Below are 22,859 nucleotides of genomic sequence, written 5' to 3' on the forward strand. Positions count from 1 at the left end.
CTCACTAATCTCTGAGTTCAGCAAGGTTAAAGAGTGAGTTCAGCAAGGCTAAAAACTGAATTGTCCAAGATAAAAAAATGACAGAAGCTTGGACCATGGTGGTGGGGTGGGAATGGAAATAATTGGAGTCTTAGGAAGTCATTTAGGATTGAGACTTCATGACTGACAGTAGAAGGTGAGGGTGAGGGAGGAGTCAAGTATGAATTCCTTGATAGATTCTGGCTGGAGCGGCAGAATGGTGGTGTTACCCTTTATCGACCTGGAGAAGGTTGAGAAGGATAGCAACAGTTGCGTTCAGGTTTGGACAAGTTGTGCCTGTGCTACCTCCAAGATAGCAAGTAGGAGATAGCAAGAATGCAATAAATATACAGTCCTTGAGATTCCAAGAATTGCTCAGGCTAAATATATAAATTTTGAAGTCATCAAGATGTAGAAAATCATTGAAACTATGGCGGTAGATCAGTTTGCTCCAGAAAAATTTGTAGACTAACAAAAGTGATGAGACTGAAAGCTTGAGCAATTCCAGTGGTCTGCTAGAAGAGGAGTTGGCAATAGAGATTCTGAAGTCACAGATAGATTGAAGAGGAAGAGGACTTGTGGTATCCTGGTACACAAGAGAAGGAGGTATTTTGAGAAAAAGAAAATCGTGAGCAAAGAGATGTCATTAACAATAAAGTTAAGATGAATAATTGAAAACTATATTAATGCTTAATATATATTATAGTAAATTGAATTATAAACCTATGATTTTCAAACTGAAGTACCCTTAGTATTATGACTAATACTAATTACGACTAATACTAGTATTATGACTATTACTAACAAGGATTTTAATTTAAGAAAGTCCTATGAATTGTACATATTTTGTTGACAGGATTAAATGGAGTTGTCAGATCATTACATCTAGTAGAAATTCTAATAAGAAAATACCATGTAGTGAGTGTCTACCATGCTTCCACAAGAGTGATAATCACTTTACACAAAGCAACTTTGAAAAAATTGTCATTTCTGGAGCACAAAATGATTTTAAACAAATGCTTTAATATAGTAAATCTCTCAATTTTGTTTTGCGATTTCTACTTTGCCAAGCACTTTTCATGTTGCTTAATTTGTCACTCTTGTTGAAAGAAAAAAAGAGATCTCATCTTCTCTTCTCTTCTCTTCTCTCTTCTCTTCTCTTCTCTTCTCTTCTCTTCTCTTCTCTTCTCTTCTCTTCTCCTCTCCTCTCCTCTCCTCTCCTCTCCCCTCCCCTCCCCTCCCCTCCCCTCCTCTCCTCTCCCCTCCCTTCCCCTCCCCTCCCCTCCCCTCCCCTCCTCTTCTCTTCTCTTTTCTCTTCTCATGTATCTGCCTTAACCCTAGAGAAGGACACTTCTGTCGACAATTCTAACTTCTTTCTTCAGTCCCTTTCTTGTGTCTGCCCATAAGAAGAGGAGTTGGTCATTGACTGTACTGAACATGAGTCAGCTCATATTTTGCTGGTAGGCAGTTTCTTTTCTGTAAGAAGGAGGCAAATGCCCTGCTTTCTCTTTAACTTCTTGAAATCAGGCGCCAAAATCTTTATACTTCCTATTCCCATGTGAAAAACACAGCTAGTCACATAGTTATGAGGGTCTAACTTTGCAGTGCAGGCCATACATTTACTCTCTCTCTTCTGTCTGTGCTACAAGGTGAAGGAGAGCAGCTATAAACAATCATGTCATTAGTTGAATAAGTGGAAGTTGTTCCACAAAATAGCCATTCTAGATTTAAAGAAATCTCACTTAGATATCCAGTCCTAAGTACATTCTCTCTTCATATTTTACTGGAGTAACCCTGTGTTGGAGTTTATCAGGTGAACACCCAAATTAGCACATGCATGTGCACACACACACACATACACACACACTCGTTTCCTCATTGGCATATTATTTTTGTATGTGTGTACACTCCCTTAGCAAGTAAGCTCAGGAGAAGAAACAAATTATTATTCATATATTACAAATTTAAAAACTGAAGTCCTGAGGTCTTAGAACTTAACCAAGGTCAAACTGTTAATAAAAACCAGACCTAGGATTTAAATCCAAATCTTTTCAGTTTACTTTTAGTCTTCTTATACCTAATCTGTATTTTTTCACACAGACATTATGTAATTAGTTAAATTTGATTAATCAAAATGTCTGTAGCATTTTTTACATTCTTATATAAGATCTTTGTCATTTTTATTCATCAAGAACTCAAGTATATTATCTATTTTACTAACACCCAGTAATATATGGACTTTATGGATTTCAGAAAAAAACAGTGTTCCAAACTGGAGGAACAGCATTTTGAAAATGGGAGTGGAGTGAGAGAGAGGGGAGAACAAACATTAAATGTTAACATAATTTCCATACCTGAATAGGAAATGAAATATTATCCTATAAGTCACTGGCTTGTCATCTTTACACAAACATTATCAAAATACGAGGTCCTGGCTGATGTTCCCACATCAAAACCTTTACAGATCAGAAAAGACAAGGAGAACAAATGCAGAGTCACACTTAACAAATAGAACAAAACTACAACCATCTCAACCTTGAAATATTATAGTCAGAAATGGCAGCTGATAGCTTCATGGGAATGATAATGAGTTCACAGTAAAAATCCATGCACCTTCTGAGGAGTGTAAACATTCTGGGAGATAAAAAATGTATTATCTGATACTAGAGAAGATAGAGCTAATGGAACAGAAAAAAACAAATATTTAAAACATGGATATAAATATTCTTTGAATTCTAAGGGAGGATGTTAGAAAACAAGAAGCAAGAATTAGAGATATTGGTTGTCAAAAATTTAATAGCTGAAGTAAAAAAAAACTGAAAGAATTAGATAAGAGAATGATACTGCCTAATATTGATATGGATGTTAGGCAGAGACATGTCAGTACTTTCATACTAGGAATACAAGTAATGAAGGAAAATAATGCAAAGAAAGCAGTAAATTAAAAGAATAACTGAGAATTCCTTATATTGAAGCCATAAGATCTTAGACTGAAAAGCTTGGTAGAGTTTCAAGCCTTACAGGGAAAAAAAATCTCAACATCTTAAAGACATACTGATATATAAGAATATCAAAGATAAAACCTAAAGGATTCAAGAGCATAAGAAAGTAGTTTTTAAAAGCAGCAAAGAATCAGATTGTTAGCTCTTCTCGATCTACAGATATGTTGGACTATTTCTTAATAAAAATAAAAATACTAATTAACTTTTCATCTTAACCTATCTTATCCATAGGAGCATGGGTAGATCTCTCTCTCTCTTTTTAAAAGATTTATTCATTTATTTGAGAGAGAGAACATGCAGGGGTGAGGAGCAGAAGGAGAGGGAGAGAGAAACCCAAGCAGACTCCGTGTGGAGTGTCTGGAGCCAGAAGCAGGCTGATCTCACTACCCCAAGATCAGACCTGAGCCAAACCAAGAGTCAGTCACTTAACTAACTGTGCCACCCAGGGCCTAGGAAGATTGGTAGATCTTTATTTGTTCACAAACTTCCCAAAACTGCTTTTTTGGGGATTTAAGAAATAAGCTCATAACATTTTAATTTGAAATGGGTCTTTATCAAATTGCACTTCTTTATTTTTTATAGCATGTTCTTCAAAAAGTACACAGGGACATCATAACTCTCCTTTATAATACCATCAAACAAAAAAGTATCTTAGTTGTGAATAATGGCTTTCAGAATCCTACTCTTATGATTGTACTTCTCTTCCATTGGCTTCTAAAACTGCTTCCTCTTACGTCCACAAATTTGAAGGATAGACTATTCTAGACCTGGTTGGTATTTAAAGCAAATTAAATTAGCCTCATGCTAGAAAGTCATATTAATACCAAATGTCATATTTGCTGAAACATATTTTTTCACGTTTATTTTAAAGTAAAAAGTAGAATCACAATTCTCAATCAGAATGTGGACTATTATTAAGAGACACATATCCCTTACTTAAATCTGGCTCCATTAAAAAAGTCTTCAGGAAGCCCCCTCTAGTGTCTGAAGGATGCAACAGCTCACTGGCAGAGGATTTGAGAGACACACGGATGTGAGAATTTTAGATTGTCTCCTCTAACTTGGCTCTGTGGGACCACGGAGATCATCAACCCCAGTATCCATTCTGTTTACAAATTGGAAAACTAAATGTCCAGTAAGAAAGTGCCTTGTCTAAGGTCACACTGAAAGTCAACAGTATTTATCATGTAGTAGAACTCAGGTCTCCTGACTCAGAGTTCCCAGAAAAATCTATTCTGGCCTGCAGACTTGCATTTGGGTCAAGCAGGCCCAGAGCGAAATATAAGTAAGGAGTTTTGAAGATGTGGGATTTCTTTTTTTTTTTTTTAAGATTTTATTTATTTATTTGACAGAGAGAGACACAGCAAGAGAGGAAACACAAGCAGGGGGAGTGGGAGAGGGAGAAGCAGGCTTCCCACGGAGCCCGGAGCTCAATGTGGGGCTCGACTGTGGGATTTCTTTTAAATGGAAAAGATATAAAAATGAGGAAAGAGCCATTGGGATAAAGGAGATAAAGGAGAAAAAAAGAAAGTTAGCAAAAAGGGCAAAGGAATCATAGTTCTTTAAAGAAGAGAAACCCAGGGATGGGGGAGAAGGATGATGAGTTAAGATTTAACATACTTCAGAATTCATTGGTAGGTGATTGGAAATATTCTTAAAATATTTTATTTGTGGTTCTGAAAACAAGATCACTAATGAAATTTAGCTACTCATTTCCCACTTATTAAAAGTTGTCACCTAGGGGCACCTGGGTGGTTCAGTCGTTAAGCGTCTGCCTTCAGCTTGGGTCATGATCCCAGGGTCCTGGGATCGAGCCCCACATTGGGCTCCCTGCTCTGCGGGAAGCATGCTTCTCCCTCTCCCACTCCCCCTGCTTGTGTTCCCTCTCTTGCTGTGTCTCTCTCTGTCAAATAAATAAAATCTTTAAAAAAAAAAAAAGTTGTTACCTAGCAATTATTTTTATTCTTGTCACCTGTCTCAGTAGAGTTTACTGATAATGCAGAACATGCAAATGTCATTAACAAGCAAGAAACATTGATTTTCCACCCCACACCAGTTCATGATGATGGACTGGCAGTGGTGGTGTGAGCTAAGCTAAAAACAGTCCTCATATATTATCATTGAATAGAATCTGCAACTTTTGGTCTCTTCATCCTTCCCTGAAAATGTATAAAGGGCAAGGCTCCTCTGGAAAATACTCCAAGAATTACCCCTAAAAATGTCAAGTTTGAAACACCCTAGTTACTTTATCCCTGAGTATGACTTTTCTCTGCATACTATTGCTAGGATTAGTCTGCATAAAATATTTAACTATTTCTTGTTAATGAGCATTGAATGTGATAGTGTGCTGTAGGGGTAGAGATGTGCACTGGGGAGGTCATGGTCTCATGGGCAAAACACAAAAGTATGGAAGAGAAGATAGGAACATATCGTGTCTAGTACCTTTTAATTCCAGCCTTTTCTATGCCTTAGAAATGATGGAATGTGATGCTGGAGCACTCTAGTGATGTGTTCCCAATATTGCCAGGTACTAAGCACTCTAGTGATGTGTTCCCAATATTGCCAGGTACCTTACATATGAGTTCCTCCTCACCCATGATACTGGTGTAGAAGGTGAGTGAACAAAGAAGATACATCTTGAACAGCAACTTGACAGAAAGATAAAAATGTTTTAGAGAAAAAGCTGCCACATGGAACAAATAGTATGAGCAGTGAATTAAGAAAGTGCTAGATATGTTTGGGGAAGAGCATGTAAATGGATGAGAATTTCTCAGTCTCTATAATATATTTCATGGGATGGAATTACAAAACTCCTTAAGACTGGCTTATTTACTCATTAATTGAGCTGGTCTGTGCCGGACAAGAATGGTAGGGACTTGGAAATAAATGAACTGTGGTTGCCTCTACTGAATCTATCTATAACCACTCTCATCATTTGCATCACACTGCTGTAAAGTCCCTTTTAAAAATAAAAAGGACTTCATAGGAATTTCATTCTCCACCTCATCTTCAATTTTCATCATCATTATCATAGATGAAGTTAAATACCAAATAAGTAAATTATACTGAGAGCCAAACCTGTGCCATGCACTGTTCTGGGTACTTTCACATGCATTGTCTCATCTTATTTTTATAAAAAACTCTCATCAGTGGGCAGTCCTATTGGCCCACTGGTAAAAGAGAAACAAATAAAGCATCAGAGCATTCCCAGCAAAGGTTCTCCATCATATCTCTTAGCAAGTTGCTATATTTAAGATAGTATATACAATATTGTATGATTCCTATATTTATGAAAGATTTTATTTATTTATTAGCAATAAAAAGCACAAGTTGGGGGGAAGGGCAAAGGGAGAGAGAGAAGCAGGCGCCCCACTGAGCAAGGAGCCTGATCCAGGACTCATCCCAGGACCCTGGGATCATGACCTGAGCCGAAGGCAGAAGCTTAACCGACTGAGCCACACAGGCACCCTTGATTCCTGTATTTTTGTGAATCTCACAGAGTTATACCTATGAAAATTTTATAAATCTAATTGGAATACCATTAAAACTAAAATGCTATAAACATTTTTCCAACCAGCGAATGACTCTATCGTGCTTTAAGATATATGATACCTACTTGCAAAGTACAAGGAAAGTATGATGGGTACACCCACCCTGGTGGAAGATGCGACACACAAGAGATCTAAGTTCAAATTGCAATTCTACCCCTATGGCAAATAATATTTCCTTCAAGATTCCATTTTCCTACTTTTTATTTTTTTAAAGGTTTTATTTATTTGAAAGAGAGAGAGAAAGCATGGGGCGGGGGGGGGGGGGGGAAGGAGCAGAGGAAGAGGGACAAACAGACTCCCTGCAGAACAGGTAGCCCAATACAGAGTGAGGACTCCCCACTGAATGAGGACCCTGAGATCATGACCCAAGCAGAAGTCAGAAGCTTAACCGACTGAGCCATCCACGCACCCCTCCATTTCTCTACTTTTTAAAACACAGTGGAATAACCACCTCATCTCTAAACCACATTATAAAAGCTCTAATTACATCAAATATTGTTGATTGTTTTCACTCTTTGCCACAGCTTCCCTTTCTTACCCACACTCACCATCCTACCCAGAAGCATTCATTTAGTCATAAGAGGGACCCAAATCCAGCAAATTATTCTACAAACGAGTACTCTGAAGGGATGGCTAAAGTAAGTTCTACACTGTATTCAAGAGGAAGAGATCAAAATACATTTAATTAGCTTTGGGACATCTTTCATAACTTCATCTTGTCACATTATCTGACAATAATCCACATCTTTCCAGTATTTTGCTCACTTATTCTTACTATGTTTGATTTCTGCCTTCCATAAGGCATCTAGTTTCTCAACTGTTCTCCCCAATTCTTTCAGTTCTCTTGAGACATTTTTCCTTTATGATCCAACACTCCTACCACTCCTTTACCAAAACCTTCAAATCTGTCACTATATTGAAGTTCCTATAAAACTTTTCAACTAGGGCACCTGGGTGGCTCAGTCATTAAGCGTCTGCCTTCGGCTCAGGTCATGATCCCAGGGTCCTGGGATCGAGCCCCGCATCAGGCTCCCTGCTCCGCAGGAAGCCTGCTTCTCCCTCTCCCACTCCCCCTGCTTGTGTTCTCTCTCTCGCTGTGTCTCTCTCTGTCAAATAAATAAAATCTTTAAAAAACAAAAACAAAAACAAAAAACAAACTTTTCAACAAACCATCAAACATAGATCAATCCATACATCCTTTTGATCTGTCTCTACTCCTATGTTACTGATCACATTATTTAGTTACTATACACCCATGGTCTTTCTCTTTATCTGAACCCTAGAGCTGATGGTGCTTGCTCTCTTTTCCTTCTGTGGCAATTTTTAACCTTCATAGCTTTCTACAAGCCTGTATCTCTATCTCTCAATGGATTTATTGTGTCCTTCTTTGTAGAGAAAAATAGAAATTACCAAGTAGATACTTTCTTAATCTTCTCTCAAGAGTTGTGTCACATCAGTTTTCCACATCTTTTTATCACTAATTAGCCCCTCTACTTATTGAAGTTCTAACCCCTATGCTTTTTATGGATTTTGACTCATATCCTTTCTGTCTTGAAGGGCACTTATTAAAATTTTGCATTTGGATACCCTATGTTCATGTTTATAAGACACAATGTTATTAGGATAACAATTCTTCCAAAAATGATAAAGAGATTCAATATAATCCCAACCAAAACCCAGCAGTCTTTGGAGGAAATTGACAAGCTGACATTGAAATGCAAATGGCCAAGAATAGTCCAGATATTTTTTTTTTTTTTAAGAGAGAGAGATTGAGAGAAAGAGAGTGCGAGAGGTGGAGGACAAAAGGAGGGGGAGAGAGAATCTTAAGCAGGCTCTATGCCCAGGGCAGAGCTGGATGCGGGGCTTTATCTCCTGACCCTGAGATCCTGACCTGAGCTGAAATCAAGAGTCAGAAGCTTAACTGACTGAGCCACCCAGGTGCTCCTAGCCTGGATATCTTTTGAGAACAAAAGATAAGATTTCAAAACTTAGTATAAAATTATAGTGATTAAGACAATGCATTACCGAAGCAAAAAACAAACAAAAACAAGATGAATTGAACAGAATAGGAAATATAAGTTAAACTCAAATATATGATCACTTGATTTATGACTTGTGAAAATGGTAACACTAAAGTGCAATGGAGAAAGATTTCAATCATCTTAACAAAAATACTGAATCAAGTGGATATCTCTGTGGAGAAAGATGAATCTTAACCTCTACCTAACACAATAAAACGTTACATCAGATAGACTTCAGATATAAATGCACAAAGTAAGACAACAAAACCTTCAGAAGAAAAGATAAGGGTAGCCAAAGATTTGGGGTAGCCAAAGATTTGGGGTAGCCAAAGATTTTTAAAACAGGACACAAAAGAATTACCATAAAGGAAATATCGATCAATTAAACAATTTTAACATTCAGAATTTCAGGACATCAGAAAACATCAATCGGAGTGCAAAGGTAATACACTAAGTAGGTGAAGATATTTTTGTTGATAATGAAGCAAATGCTCCCTTAACTTTTGATAGGATTAATGTATGATAAATGGATTTTTGGGTTCTCATTAAATATTTGATTACTTTGGAAACTATTAAGTGCCCAGTAAATGACAGGAGCAGGGTACTAGCATCTTTACACATATTATTTCATTTATTCCAAATCATAACCATGTAAAACTGTGTGGTAATATATTTATAAAGAAATTAAGAAATATATTTATAAAGAAGGATTTAGTAATTTGCTCCCAGTCTCACTTCTAGTAGGAGACAGAGCTATGATTTAAGCCACAGTCTGAATTCAAAGTGCAAATTCTCTATAATGTGTCTTGGTTGACTTTATTCAATAGCTAGATGTGTGCATATTCTGTGTGACCCACTTCACAGATAGAGTGTATCTTAAATTCTAAATAGAAAGAGATTTGAATGTCATTTTTATGCCATTATCCTCAGTGGATTCTTAAATTTGAATAATCTAACAGCTAAGTGGATTTAAGACAATGCTGAAGGGAAACCAGAAGAAGAAAGGAAAACTTCAGTGAAAGAGAAGAAAAGGGGATCCAGAAAAACTCTGATATAGAAAGACATAGAAATGAATGGGAAGACATTATATAGCCCAGAAACAGAAAGTGGTATTTCTGTGTAATGGAAAGACTCTACTAGCCTAGAAATATGGAGAAATATATCCAAGAAAGAGCTGTGCTAGGGTCTCAAGTGTGAGCCTGGCAAAGTCCCGTGATCTTTCTGCTAGTAAGTTCTCTGTCTACAAAGGAGAGAAATGGACCAAAGGATCTCAAATGTTCTTTGCATCTCTGATATTAAATGCATCTCTGTGTGTCTACCAAGTGCTACACATAGGGCAAAGGACATACAGAGCCATTGCAGAGTAAACCAAATTTGTCTACAACTGATGCTTTTCTTTTCCATTTATTTTTCAAAATTATGGATTAGTCATATTTAAGTCAATGCTTTAAAGAATTATAAATCACAATGTTTTTTTTTTCTATAAACTTTTGGTTTCACTTCTATCAGGCATGTGTTTTATATTAAATTGTATTGAGTTCAGTATTAGGAGGACAATGATACTGATTTAGTGGCCCATGTGACTATCTTGGCCATTTTAACATACACTTCTTTCACATGTACACGTTATATTTAGATTTCTTTTGTGTAGATAAATACCATTGTGCAAATCTCTGGGCCACATATATACATGCATACGTGCATGTATGCATGCATACATTCATACATAAATAGAGTGTGAATCAGCCAAAATCCCATAGAGGGCAGTATGGTTTTAGCTGACACAGTATTAAATCCTATTTTGTTGTATAGAATGTAATAACTCTTTTCTTTAAAAAATAAAAGGGTGAGGGGCAGAAGACTTCCAATTATAAAGTTACATATAATCATTGTAAAACCTTTGGAATATGCCAAAGTAAATATAAATTTTAAATAAGCAGTAATTGATGTTTTAAAGACACACACACACATATATATAATCATTTCAGTAATATATATATATTGAGTAATACATGGTAATACATACATATATGTATAAACATTTCAGTAACTCTAAACGGTGAGCATCAACAGGTATTTAATGCTTTCTGGATTAAAAAATGGTTAACTTTACAGAACAAGCAAGTTAAACAAAGTAAATATAAAGACTAATTCTTCTGATTTCTTGGATCTTAGAAAGATCAATGTTCATCAGTATGAAAATAAAATGAACATTATTCTGCTAAAAATAGCAAATCAATAAAAGCATAAAACAAAATGAAGCATACAAATGTTTTATCAATTATTACTTAAATTAGAGATGGACTGCAGTCTCCCATAAAAATACTTGTTTTTAAACTGTATTAAAAAAAATCAGTTTTATGCTATTCATAAGAATCAGAATGAAAATTAATGAAAATCTTAAAGCAAAAGCAATTGAGACAGAGGAAAGGAATAGCAATGTCAGAAAGTCGATTTTATAGTGAAAGCACTAAAGAAGATAGAAAGTGGTCTGGCATGTATTAACAAAAGACATGGGGACCTGGGTGGTTCAGTCAGTTAAGCCACCGACTCTTGATTTAGGCTCCGGTCATGATCTTGGGGTCATGAGATCAAACCCCGCTTCAGGCTCCGCACCCATTGCGGAGACTGCTTAGGATTCTTTGCCTCTCCCTCTGTCCCTGCCCCCCTTGCTCTCTTTCTCTCTCTCTCAAATAAATAAATAAATAAAACATTTTTTTAAAAAGACATTTTGTGAGGAAGATATGCAGTCATAGACCTTTGTATGACAATACAGTAGCTAAATACATGAAGTACATATTAGAATATTGGCAACTTGATGAAAATATACTTAAAATAAGAACTTCCATTATGTTTCTTTTGAAATTTGAGTAAATCTAAGCACTTTGTGAAAATTTACTCATTTAATCCTCACCATAATAACCCTGTGAAGTGGACACAATCCTAACCTCTATTTACATTTGAGAAAAAATACAAAAAAAAACTATTTTTTTAAGAAGTCCAATAAAAATGATAAAGCCTTCATAAGCCTGTTTAAGGACAAAAGAATGGGAGTAAAATATGTAAGATTAGAGATAAGACTTAACTGCAGAGGATATTAAAAGAATAATGTTATGATACATAATTATAGGACAACATATTTGAGAACCTAAAGAAATGAATGATCCTTTGGCAAATTATATAATTACCACAACTAAATGAAAAAATAAGTGGAAATTTTTAAACGATTACTAATAACAAAAAAAATTGAAGGAGTGAATTAGATAGAGATATTGAAAAGAAATTTGATAAAATTAAGTGGTCATTCTAATAATAACACCAAACAAAATTAGAAGAAACTATTAGATTTAATACTTCACTATGCAAGTAAAACAAGACATATTGCTATAAATAGCAAAGCTTTACATTGTTTTATGTAAGGCAACAGACTGGCTAGGGAAGCCTGCTTTTAACATGAGTTTTCAATATTGGCTGGAGGTGTACTGAAAGCAATAGGGTAAGGAAACAAATTAGTATTAATATTGGAAAAGAGAGAGTTTCACTTCCTTCTGCTGTTTTCTATGATTGTATCCATCCAAGGATATTCTAGAAAAATTTATTAAAATTAATATGAGCATTTGTTAGAAGTCTGGATGCAAGACATACATTAAAAGAACAAGTGGTTTTTCTCTTTAGCCCTGAAGCACGTAGGAATGGAAAGAGAAAAAAAATCTCATAGTCATAATAGCACACATACATAGACAACTGAAAATATTTAGAAATTAGCAGAGTAGAATAGGACCTATATGAATATATGTATTAAATATATATTAAATTATATATGAAATATGTATGTATATATGTAAAAATTATGAATACATAAAATATTCTGAACAAATGAAAGAAGGTGAAACCTGCTAATTGAAATGTGAAGTATTGCAGCCAATTTAAAAGAAGCAATCTAGCAATATCTATTAAAACTACAAGCCCTTGGGGCACCTGGGTGGCTCAGTTGGTTAAGCAACTGCCTTCGGCTCAGGTCATGATCCTGGAGTCCCTGGATCGAGTCCTGCATCGGGCTCCCTGCTCGGAGGGGAGTCTGCTTCTCCCTCTGACCCTCCCCCCTCTCATGTGCTCTCTCTCTCAAATAAATAAATAAAATCTTTAAAAAAAAAAACAAAACTATAAGCCCTTTGACCCAGCAAATACTCTCCTGGAAACCTATCTTTAAAAAATAAATCACTCCTATGTAATGATATATGCATGGGAAAAGTTTATTATATAATATTTATGGGAAAAATATGGAAATAATCTGAATATCCTTTGAGAGAAATCATTGAATATATTATATAATATTATATAGCCCAATATAATATTTTAGCCAATATATTATTTTATAGCCAACAAAATAAAATATATTAAAATTATTCATTATTTCATTTCTACAACGTATCAGTGAGTGAGAAAAGAAATATTATATGGACAAATCTATATACTATCTTTCTATTCTTATGTAACATGATGTTAAATGTAAAATAATGTTAAAAAGAGCCGTACATGGTATGTGTGCATGTATTATATATAGATGTCTATGTATTTAATTATGCAGGCATGGATAAATTATTTATATGAGGGGTGTTGGTGGGGGACAATGTCCAGGACAGGGAGAGACAAGTGATCACTATGACTGTATAACAAATAACCTTAAAACTTAGTGGCTTTCATCAAAAAAAAAGAAATCTTGCCGTTTGCAACGATGTGGATGGAGCTAGAGGGTATTATGCTGAGCGAAATAAGTCAATCAGAAAAAGACATGTATTATATGATCTCACTGATATGAGGGATTCTTACTCTCAGGAAACAAACTAAGGGTTGCTGGAGTGGTGGGGGGTGGGAGGGTGGGGTGGCTGGGTGATAGACATTGGGGAGGGTATGTGCTATGGTGAGCACTGTGAATTGTGTAAGACTGATGAATCACAGACCTGCACCTCTGAAACAAATAATACATTTTATGTTAAAAAAAAAAAAAGAAGAAGAAGAAGATAGTAGGAAGGGAAAAATGAAGGGGGAGAAATCGGAGGGGGAGACGAACCATGAGAGACTATGGACTCTGAGAAACAAACTGAGGGTTCTAGGGGGGAGGGGGTGGGGGGATGGGTTAGCCTGGTGATGGGTATTAAAGAGGGCACATACTGCATGGAGCACTGGATGTTAGACGCAAACAATGAATCATGGAACACTACATCAAAAACTAATGATGTAATGTATGGTGATTAACGTAACATAATAAAATAAAAAAAGATGTAAATAAAAAAAGTTAAAAAAAGAACAAAAAACTTAGTGGCTTAAAGCAGTGATTCTCAGTTGGGGCTGATTTTGCCACCCCCCAACAGACATTTTTTGATTGTCATCATTTACAAGGGGGTTACTATAGGCAGGAGGCCAGGGATGCTCATAAATGTCCTGCAATGCACAGAATAGCCCTCCACAACAAGGAATTGTTCTGTCCAAAATATCAGTAGGGTGAAGCTGAGAAATCCTAGCTTAAAGAAATGACAATATTTATTTTGCTCAGGAATCTGCAATTTGGACAGGGCAGAGCTCAGGAGAATGGCTCACTTCTGTTCTACCCTGGGTCAGGCTAAAAGACCAGGCTGAAATCATGTGAATCCTCTCTCACGCATGTGGTTTGGTTTTGATACTGCCCATAGGTTGGGACCTGAGACTGTCAACTAGAATGCCTATCTCCTGTAGCCTGGTCTTTCTCGTAGCAGTGTGGCTGGGTTCCAAGGTTGAGTAGTGAGAGGAGGAGACAGAGAAATTAAGAAAGAAGTCATAACACCTTGTGATGTTTATTTAGTTGAGGCAGTCCCAAAGTCCCATGCAATTTCAAGAGGAAGGGAAACACACTTACGTCTTGATGGGAGTGGCAAGTTTCTAAAAGCACATACGCAAATGGAAACACTACTGTATCTCTTTTTTAAAAATATATCTGCCACACAAGCAACAAAGAATGATACATATTTTTAAAATAACTTCCATAAAATTATCTATAAACTGCATGTGGACATTTTAGAATTCCTGGTAAGGTTAACAATTTTACACATCAGTAACCATTTGTTATTTTCTTCTATGAATATTCGTGTCTTCTGCACATTTTTTCTATTGTGATTTTAGAATTTCCTTATTTATTTCTATATATATTTTATTATGAATTTTCCTCCACATCTTCCAGAAAAACATTTAAACTTCTTAAAGGGATAGAAAAATACAAGAATCTGGCATAGAAAAAACAGGAGAGACAGAAGAAATTAAAGAAACGCAAAGTTGTTGATGAAGACCAGAAGAAGGGTAAAAATTAGTGTGATGAAAACCTTTACCTTCCTATAGGCTCTACACTTACACAGCCAATGGAAGGAGGGAAATCTGGACCAAATTCTCAATATACATATTTATTTTGATATAAAAGACAAAACTGACCAGGGGATGGGTGGGGAACTGTGAGAAAAGAATATAATATGTAATGAAATACAATGATTTCAATGAAATGACAAGCTTCACAGCTGCTCTTAACACAGAATTGGAAACCAAACCTTCCCAATATTGTGTGCCTTGCCCTTTGTTCATAATGTTATTTATGGAATATTATTCAGCAATAAAAAGGAGGAAATCTTGCCATTTGTGACAATATGAATGGACTTGGAAGGCATTATGCTAAGTTAAATAAGTCAGAGAAAGATAAATACTATATGATCTCACTAATATGAGGAATCTAAAAACAAACAAACAAAAAACCAAATTCATAGTTGCAGAGAACAGATTGGTGGATGCCAGAGGTGGGGGGTGGAGGGGTTGGGGGAGTGGGCAAATGATTGAAGATGGTCAAAAGGTACAAACTTCCAGTTATAAGACAAGTAAATCATGGGGATATCATGTCTAGCATGGTGACTATAGTTAATAATACTGTATTGTATATTTGAAAGTTGATAAGAGGGCAGATCTAAAAAAGAAAGAAAAAATGTTTTTATGCTTAGAAAGTCCTCCTGCAGCCAGAGTCCAGATTAATATTAAGAATATAGTGCTTTTTGTGTTAGAAATAGACTAAATAATGATGCTTAAACAAGTGGCATAATATGGCTAATATAACTGCACTTTAATTTCAGGATATTATATAAGTTTTTCTAATGTTATTTAGAATACTCATTAGAATAACTTTTTAACAGTTCTGAATTATTATAAAAGAAAAACACAATAGCCCAGGACTTCATATTTAAAATGTGATTGCCTAATAAACACTGCAGAATTATTACAATCACTAATCATTCATAAAATAGCAACATTAATTAATAGCAAGATTGGAAGGACGTTTAGAGATCCAGGTTCTGATTCTAGCTTTGCATTAAACAATAAGTAGCCTTGGGCAACTCGTTAAAACTCTTGGGTGTGTCTTAGGAGATGAGAGATCAGATGAGATGAAGTCTAAAGCACCTTGCTATTCTAAAAATTATGAATCTACATATCTTAAACTTTGGGAATAATACAGGAAGAATGAAAAAGGATATTTTTGTATTGTTTTTAAATGAGAGCTAGTTCTACACAAGGTTTGGGGACCTGTATTGTCTAAGGTATAACTGGTTGGAGGAAGCACCTCAATTTGTAGACCCTCAAATTTGCAAGGCCATTCTTTTATCCAGTATTTGAAGATTTGGAAACAAATCTAACTGCACTCACCTTGTTAAAACCTTTCAATAATTTCCCACTGCTGTTAAAACAGAGCATGATGCTGACATGACTCTGTCTCAACCTACCACTCCAGCCCCATTACTCACCAACGTTTCTGTTTCCGGTATGTGTTTCAGGGCTTTTGCAGGTGCTCTTGAGTCTTCCTGGTTGCATATTTGTCTCTCCTTCTCCACCTGTTCAATTCCTACTCTTTCTTCAAGTTTTTGCTAAAATATAGATTCCTCAGGAAAATGTACCTAGACACCTCAGTCTACTCTTAGCTTTTTTTCCCTGGGACAAATAGGTTAGGGATGCGGTTCAACACTCACAAGGCACTTTATAATTCCTCCCTTTTTGTGCTTATCACAGTTTTAATTTATGTAAATATGTGTGCAATATTTCCTCCTAGGGTACAAACATAATTAAGACAGAGACTATGTATATTTTGTTCAGTGCTTTCTCCCCAGTACTTATGTAAGGCAGCATGAAATGGAAGAGAAGCTCACTTACTTTTTGAGGGAATCCGTTCTTGCCTTCATTAACTAACCTCCCTACTTTCTGACCTTTTAAGGAGTATCTCCAGGGTTGGAGAACCCACAAATGCCCAAGAGAAACTTTCTTTTTTGACAACTCTATTAGAAGGAGCTTTAACTATTGAACGTAAAGCTATATCCCTGTAATTTTTATGTTTCTGTTTTGACCTCTGCCTTTACATAGAAAAAGTGATTCTTGAGGGTCATCAACTATGTAGGACTTTCTCTGTTCCATACATATATTTTCAGCTAGAACATAATCGTATTTCTAATGTAAAAGAAATAATGCAAGCATCATGCCTGTAGGGAAATGGCTAACTTTCGAAGAACAAAAGATGAGACCAAACTTTGTTCCACAAACAGCAAAAGCAATACACTTAACTCACGGTTTATTAGCCTCGATAAAATAGAGGATTTAGTGAACCAGTTTTCACATTCTTCTTCTCTTCTGATTGCCCACTTTTTGGACAATTTCCTCCTTATATTCTTTAATTTATTTTTTAAATTTTACATTTTATGCAAGATATTGTCATCTACGTTAACTGTGTATTTTTTTTTTAATTTTCTAGAAATCCTGGTCTGCTTACAATCTCAAGTTTTCACAGGCATCAATGTGGGAGGAAGCTCAATTTGGTGACTTTTACCTTTAACTTGAACACTGATAAGGGATCTAAACCTGAAATCATCTGTATGATTTCATATATATTTGGATAACTTTTTTCTGATTATGAAAGCAAAACATGTTTCCTTTAAAATTTCAGGAATATGCAGGAAGGTGAAAATAGAATAATAATCACACTTCCCTTACAAAACCACAAACATCATTAATATGTTAGTATATTTTCTCTTTATTTCATTTATATAAATATGCTTGTATGCTTTTAATACATTTAATATAATATTGTTTGTCCATATCTTTAACTTTTTCCAAAAACATTTTCTATGGATATGCAATCCATGATATGGACATACTGCAATTTAATGAAAGAGTTTCTTATTATTGGATGTTTAGAAAGTTTTTACAAGTGTTTTTTATACTGATAAGATGAACAAAGTTGTACATGATTTTTGTTCAAATTTATTTCTTTTATAAAAATTTTTGTGCTTGCTGACAAAATATATGGATAGTTTAAACTTCTCAAAATATATTTGCATATGGCTGAATTCCATGTATATTTTTTCTCCTGATTAATTATATTTTATTACATAGCATACAATTATTTCTTCATATATTTCTTTACATATAATCACACTCCTTTCTTTCTCTACTATGTTAAGAAACAAGCAACAGACACAAAAGGCAGGCACATGGAAATAAATGTTACCTTTATCACTTCAAGAAGTTTACTTGTCAAACATGACTTACATTTGTAGTTTTAATAGGCTTCCTAATATGCATTTCTGAATACTATAGATTTAATTGCCCTATCACAGGTGACACTGACCAGCCAACCCCCAGATGACGCTGTCTAACTGGGACAGAGCCTTCCCTGAAAGCTTTCTCCAGGGGAAGATGCTGTAGATGTTGACATTAATGTGGAAAACACATTTCCTTTTCTTCTTCCAATTTTTTTTAAGATTTTATTTATTTATTTGACAGAGAGAAACACAGAGAGAGAGGGAACACAAGCAGAGGGAGTGGGAGAGGGAGAAGCAGGCTTCCCGCTGAGCAGGGAGCCAAATGCAGGGCTTGATTCCAGGACCCTGGGATCATGACCTGAGCCGAAGGCAGACGCTTAGCGACTGAGCTACCCAGGCGCCCCTCTTCTTCCAATTTCATCAGTCAAATAAATCTGTTTTTGTGGGAATCATTGCCCTTGTATAGAAAAGCCTGGAGTGGAGAATGAGTCTTTGTTTCCCAACACCTTTACACTGCCATCTGCAAGTATTTCAAAGCAGTGGGCCTCAGGGATTTCTCCAGATACATGCACGTGTATATATGCAAATATAAAAACATGTACAAAGATAGAATATGCAAAGAATATGCAAAGAATAATTGCTAATAAAAATTTTTAAAAGATGCAACTTCTACTATATCCAACCTGAGTTTTTACCAAGTGTATGCTAGGATGGTAAACTGTTTTTTAAAGAGCTTAGTCAATTTGCTTGCTTATTGACTATAAATGACTTCACCTATAAATGAAGCTATTAAAATTTCTTTGTATGTTTAAGATTGGCTATGATTTGGTCATGCAGTGCTAACCCTGCTGTTCCAAAGGTGGCAGCCAGTAAGGCTTCTGGTTGGATGAAGCAAAAACTGTGTTCACCATTGCCCTCTAAGGATTTTGGAGTTTTACTTTATTGCTGGCATGGTACTTTATTCATATTCGAATGCTTCTCTGTATTCATTCTAATGGCATTTGGCATTATTAATTTCATAGCAATTACAATTCTTGGTATTTTCTCAGATTGTTTTTTTTAATTTTATTGTTATGTTAATCACCATACATTACATCATTAGTTTTTGATGTAGTGTTCCATGATTCATTGTTTGTGTATAACACCCAGTGCTCCATTCAGTACGTGCCCTCTTTAATACCCATCACCAGGCTAACCCATTCCCCCACCCCCCTCCCCTCTAGAACCCTCAGTTTGTTTCTCAGAGTCCATAGTTTCTCATGGTTTGTCTTCCCCTCCGATTTCCTCCCCTTCATTTTTCCCTTCTTGCTATCTTCTTCTTCTTCTTTTTTTTTTTAACATATAATGTATTATTTGTTTCAGAGGTACAGGTCTGTGATTCATCAGTCTTACACAATTCACAGTGCTCATCATAGCATATACCCTCCCCAATATCTATCACCCAGCCACCCCATCCCTCCCACCCCCCACCACTCCAGCAACCCTCAGTTTGTTTCCTGAGATTAAGAATTCCTCATATCAGTGAGATCATATAATACATGTCTTTCTCTGTTTGACTTATTTCACTTAGCATAATACCATCCAGTTCCATCCACGTCGTTGCAAATGGCAAGAATTTGTTTTTTTGATAGCTGCATAATATTCCATTGTCTATATATACCACATCTTCTTTATCCATTCATCAGTTGATGGACATCTTGGCTCTTTCCATAGTTTGGCTATTTTAGACATTGCTGCATCGGGGTGCATGGGGTGCATGGGGTGCACGTACCCCTTTGGATCACTACATTTGTATCTTTGGGGTAAATACTCAGTAGTGCAATTGCTGGGTCATATGGTAGCTCTATTTTCAACTTTTTGAGGAACCTCCATACTGTTTTCCAGAGTGGCTGCACCAGCTTGCATTCCTACCAATAGTGTAGGAGGGTTCCTCTTTCTCAGATTGTTTTTTGAATGTATAAATGCTTCCACTGACTAGAGGTTGGCATTATGCTTTCATTTTGTGAAAAAGAAATGTGCAAAACAGAGTTTGGCTAGAAACAACCAAATTTCATTATTACAAACTTCAAGTTTCTTTGATTTGACTACAAGTAAGGTGATTTTTGTCACAAATTATTGGGTTAATAAGAAACCAGTTAACATTTTGTAGATTATGGATTTCAAAAATATGGAACTTTAAATTCACTATAGCTTAACATTTTGTATGTAAGTATATTTCTTTGTCTTCTGTTCATGAAAGATGTCACAATATTGCAGATTCTCTGATAATTCTAGGGCTAGAAGGAATCCAGTCCCAGCTGTCCTGTTTTGCTATTACACTCTGAACTAAGCTTTTTGAAGAAACCAGGCAGTGATGTCCTTATTTCTATTATCTTCAGGATAAAATTGGATGCCATAGTCACTGCCAATTCACCTTTCTGGTTTTTAATGCCTCATCAGCAATTCATCTACCAATCACTAGATCAAAAATCCTTAAGAGGGATTTCAGGATCAATAAAGGCTCTGAAGCCTAGTTTATGAAAATACTAGTGTAACGAGCATAAATTCCTTTTTTTTGAGGATTTATTTCTTTGATTGAGAGAGAAAAAGAGAGAGAGAGAGAGAGAGACAGCGGGAGCATAGAGAGGGCGGCAAAAGGAAAGAGAACTTCAAGGAGACTCCAGGCTGATCTAGACCCGAGATCATGACCTGAGCCCAAACCAAGAGTTGGAGGCTCAACTGACTGAGTCACCCAGGAGCACCAGAAATTCCTTATGTTTCAAATCACAGCCAGATGAACATATCTCTGATGTATAGTAATTATAATAAGTCATTATTTTCATTTTTTCTAATGTGGTTGGAGTAATTGAGGAATAGAGTTGTATTTGGTTTTTTGTTTGTTTGTTTGGGATTCCACATCTCTAACCTTTGTAGTAATGTAAATTTAATTTCATTGTTTTGTATGTATTTTTATACTGGTGTTGAGATAATTTTATTCCAGTTTGGCCAGACAGGTTATCACAGAGCAGAGTTTCCCTCCTAGTGCACCAAGGCATGATGAGTTAAAGCCCTGGGAGATATTGGTGCCCCGTCCTCAGGGTGGCCTGACAGCATCTAGAAGAAATGGAAACCCCCAAGCCTGTCAGGATAAACCTCAATTATTTATTCCAGCATGCCCACAAATATTATTTTCAAGTGTCATTTTATTGGAAAAGCCAGAAAACAATGCTACAGAGTGCAGGAAAGGCCTGCTTCACTTTGTACAATGAATACAGATCTTTATCCTTTTGCTAGTTATCCCTCAAATATGACATAGATAGTTAATATTTGAAAAATCTACCCTTAGACTTGAGAATCTTCAAATCTGTGAATATTATTATAGTGTATGATCTGCCTTAACATAATACAACCAAATACAACTGAAAAATTAAGCAATCACTTAATGAGTCAATAAATAAAGGGTTAAAACTGGTTATAAAGCTATTGAAATAAATTCTGGCTGGAACATCCAGAAAGTAGTATCATAAATTTTTATCTCCTTGCCCCGCCCCCCCCCCCACACACACACACTTAGCTCTAAACTACACAAATCTAGTCAGGCCCTAATTAAATATTTCACTCTTTAATTTGTTCAAGGCCTTTCTCTTTTCTGGCTAATAACCTGATATAATTTTCTCCAACCTATTTTGTTCCTTTTCTGTTGCCAGAATTAACCGTTGACTTTCTTTTGTATAAATACCTTTGTTCATGTAGAAACAGATTTACCATGGCATGTTATCGTATGTGCATGGTTACTAGAAGCTCTGCTGCCTGTGCTGGTAGCTAGTAGGCAAGACTCTGCTCAAACCAGCATGATTGATTTCCACACATGATTCTGGAAGGGTAAAACTCAAAACTATGCCTCAATGAGCTAAACATGTCATGGTTCTCCAGACTTGCTAAAATAAAATATGCAAGGGGTAAGTCTCCCAGTGTAAATCATCTACTGAACTGAATTTTCTCTAAGGGTTCTGCTTTTCTTTCCTGACATGTGAAAGCAGAAATACAATCTTTTTTATTGCCTGGAGATTCAGCTGTTGAAGCTATAGGGAAAGGCCATGTTTGTAAAGAGAATTTCTATATTGTTCTTTTATTATATATGCTACTGAATTCACTAATGAGGTAATCAAATAAAGTGTCCTCCAGGGGTGAAATAAAAGAACATTCCATATGCCAATCTGTTTATTTCCTTGGTCCACCACTGATCACACACTACCCTTTCCTGTCTGCAGACTTGGTTTGTGTGCAGGTCAAATTACCTTCTATTTTATTATTTCTTTGCCCTGGCAGGAGGTAGTACCCCAATTCAACAATTGGGCTGTTATTAGCTACCTCCCTTTTAACACCATCTCTTCAGCCACAATACAAAAGACAGTTTTTACTGATCTTATTGTTTATAGAAGAAAAAATAATCACCAAAGAAGTTGCACCTCTTTCTTTCAGAAACGTGAATAAAAAATGGCCAAAGGATTTCACATTATTGCTTACTTGACTCATTGAAGAAAAAAAAAAAAAAAAAACCTTCAAATAAACAAAAAAAATAAGGCTTATACCCAAGCAGTACATCTTTTGTTTTAAAATTTTATTTATTTAGGGCATCTGGGTGGCTCAGTTGGTTAAGCGACTGCCTTCAGCTCAGGTCATGATCCTGGAGTC

At 35.9% G+C, this 22,859-nt stretch overlaps 1 protein-coding gene across 1 annotated transcript in view; it reads left to right on the forward strand.

Moving 5' to 3' along the window:
* The first annotated feature begins 235 nt into the window (after positions 1–235).
* The window catches only part of GMNC (geminin coiled-coil domain containing), a 33,297-nt gene continuing 10,673 nt past the window's right edge, over positions 236–22,859 (forward strand). Inside the window, exon 1 of the mRNA XM_032406264.1 lies at positions 236–298. Coding sequence (XP_032262155.1) covers positions 236–298 — 63 coding nt within the window. The remainder of the gene's footprint in view (positions 299–22,859) is intronic.

The sequence above is a fragment of the Phoca vitulina genome, unplaced genomic scaffold (assembly GCF_004348235.1).
Source record: "Phoca vitulina isolate PV1807 unplaced genomic scaffold, GSC_HSeal_1.0 scaffold8, whole genome shotgun sequence".
Classification (NCBI taxonomy): Eukaryota; Metazoa; Chordata; class Mammalia; order Carnivora; family Phocidae; genus Phoca; species Phoca vitulina.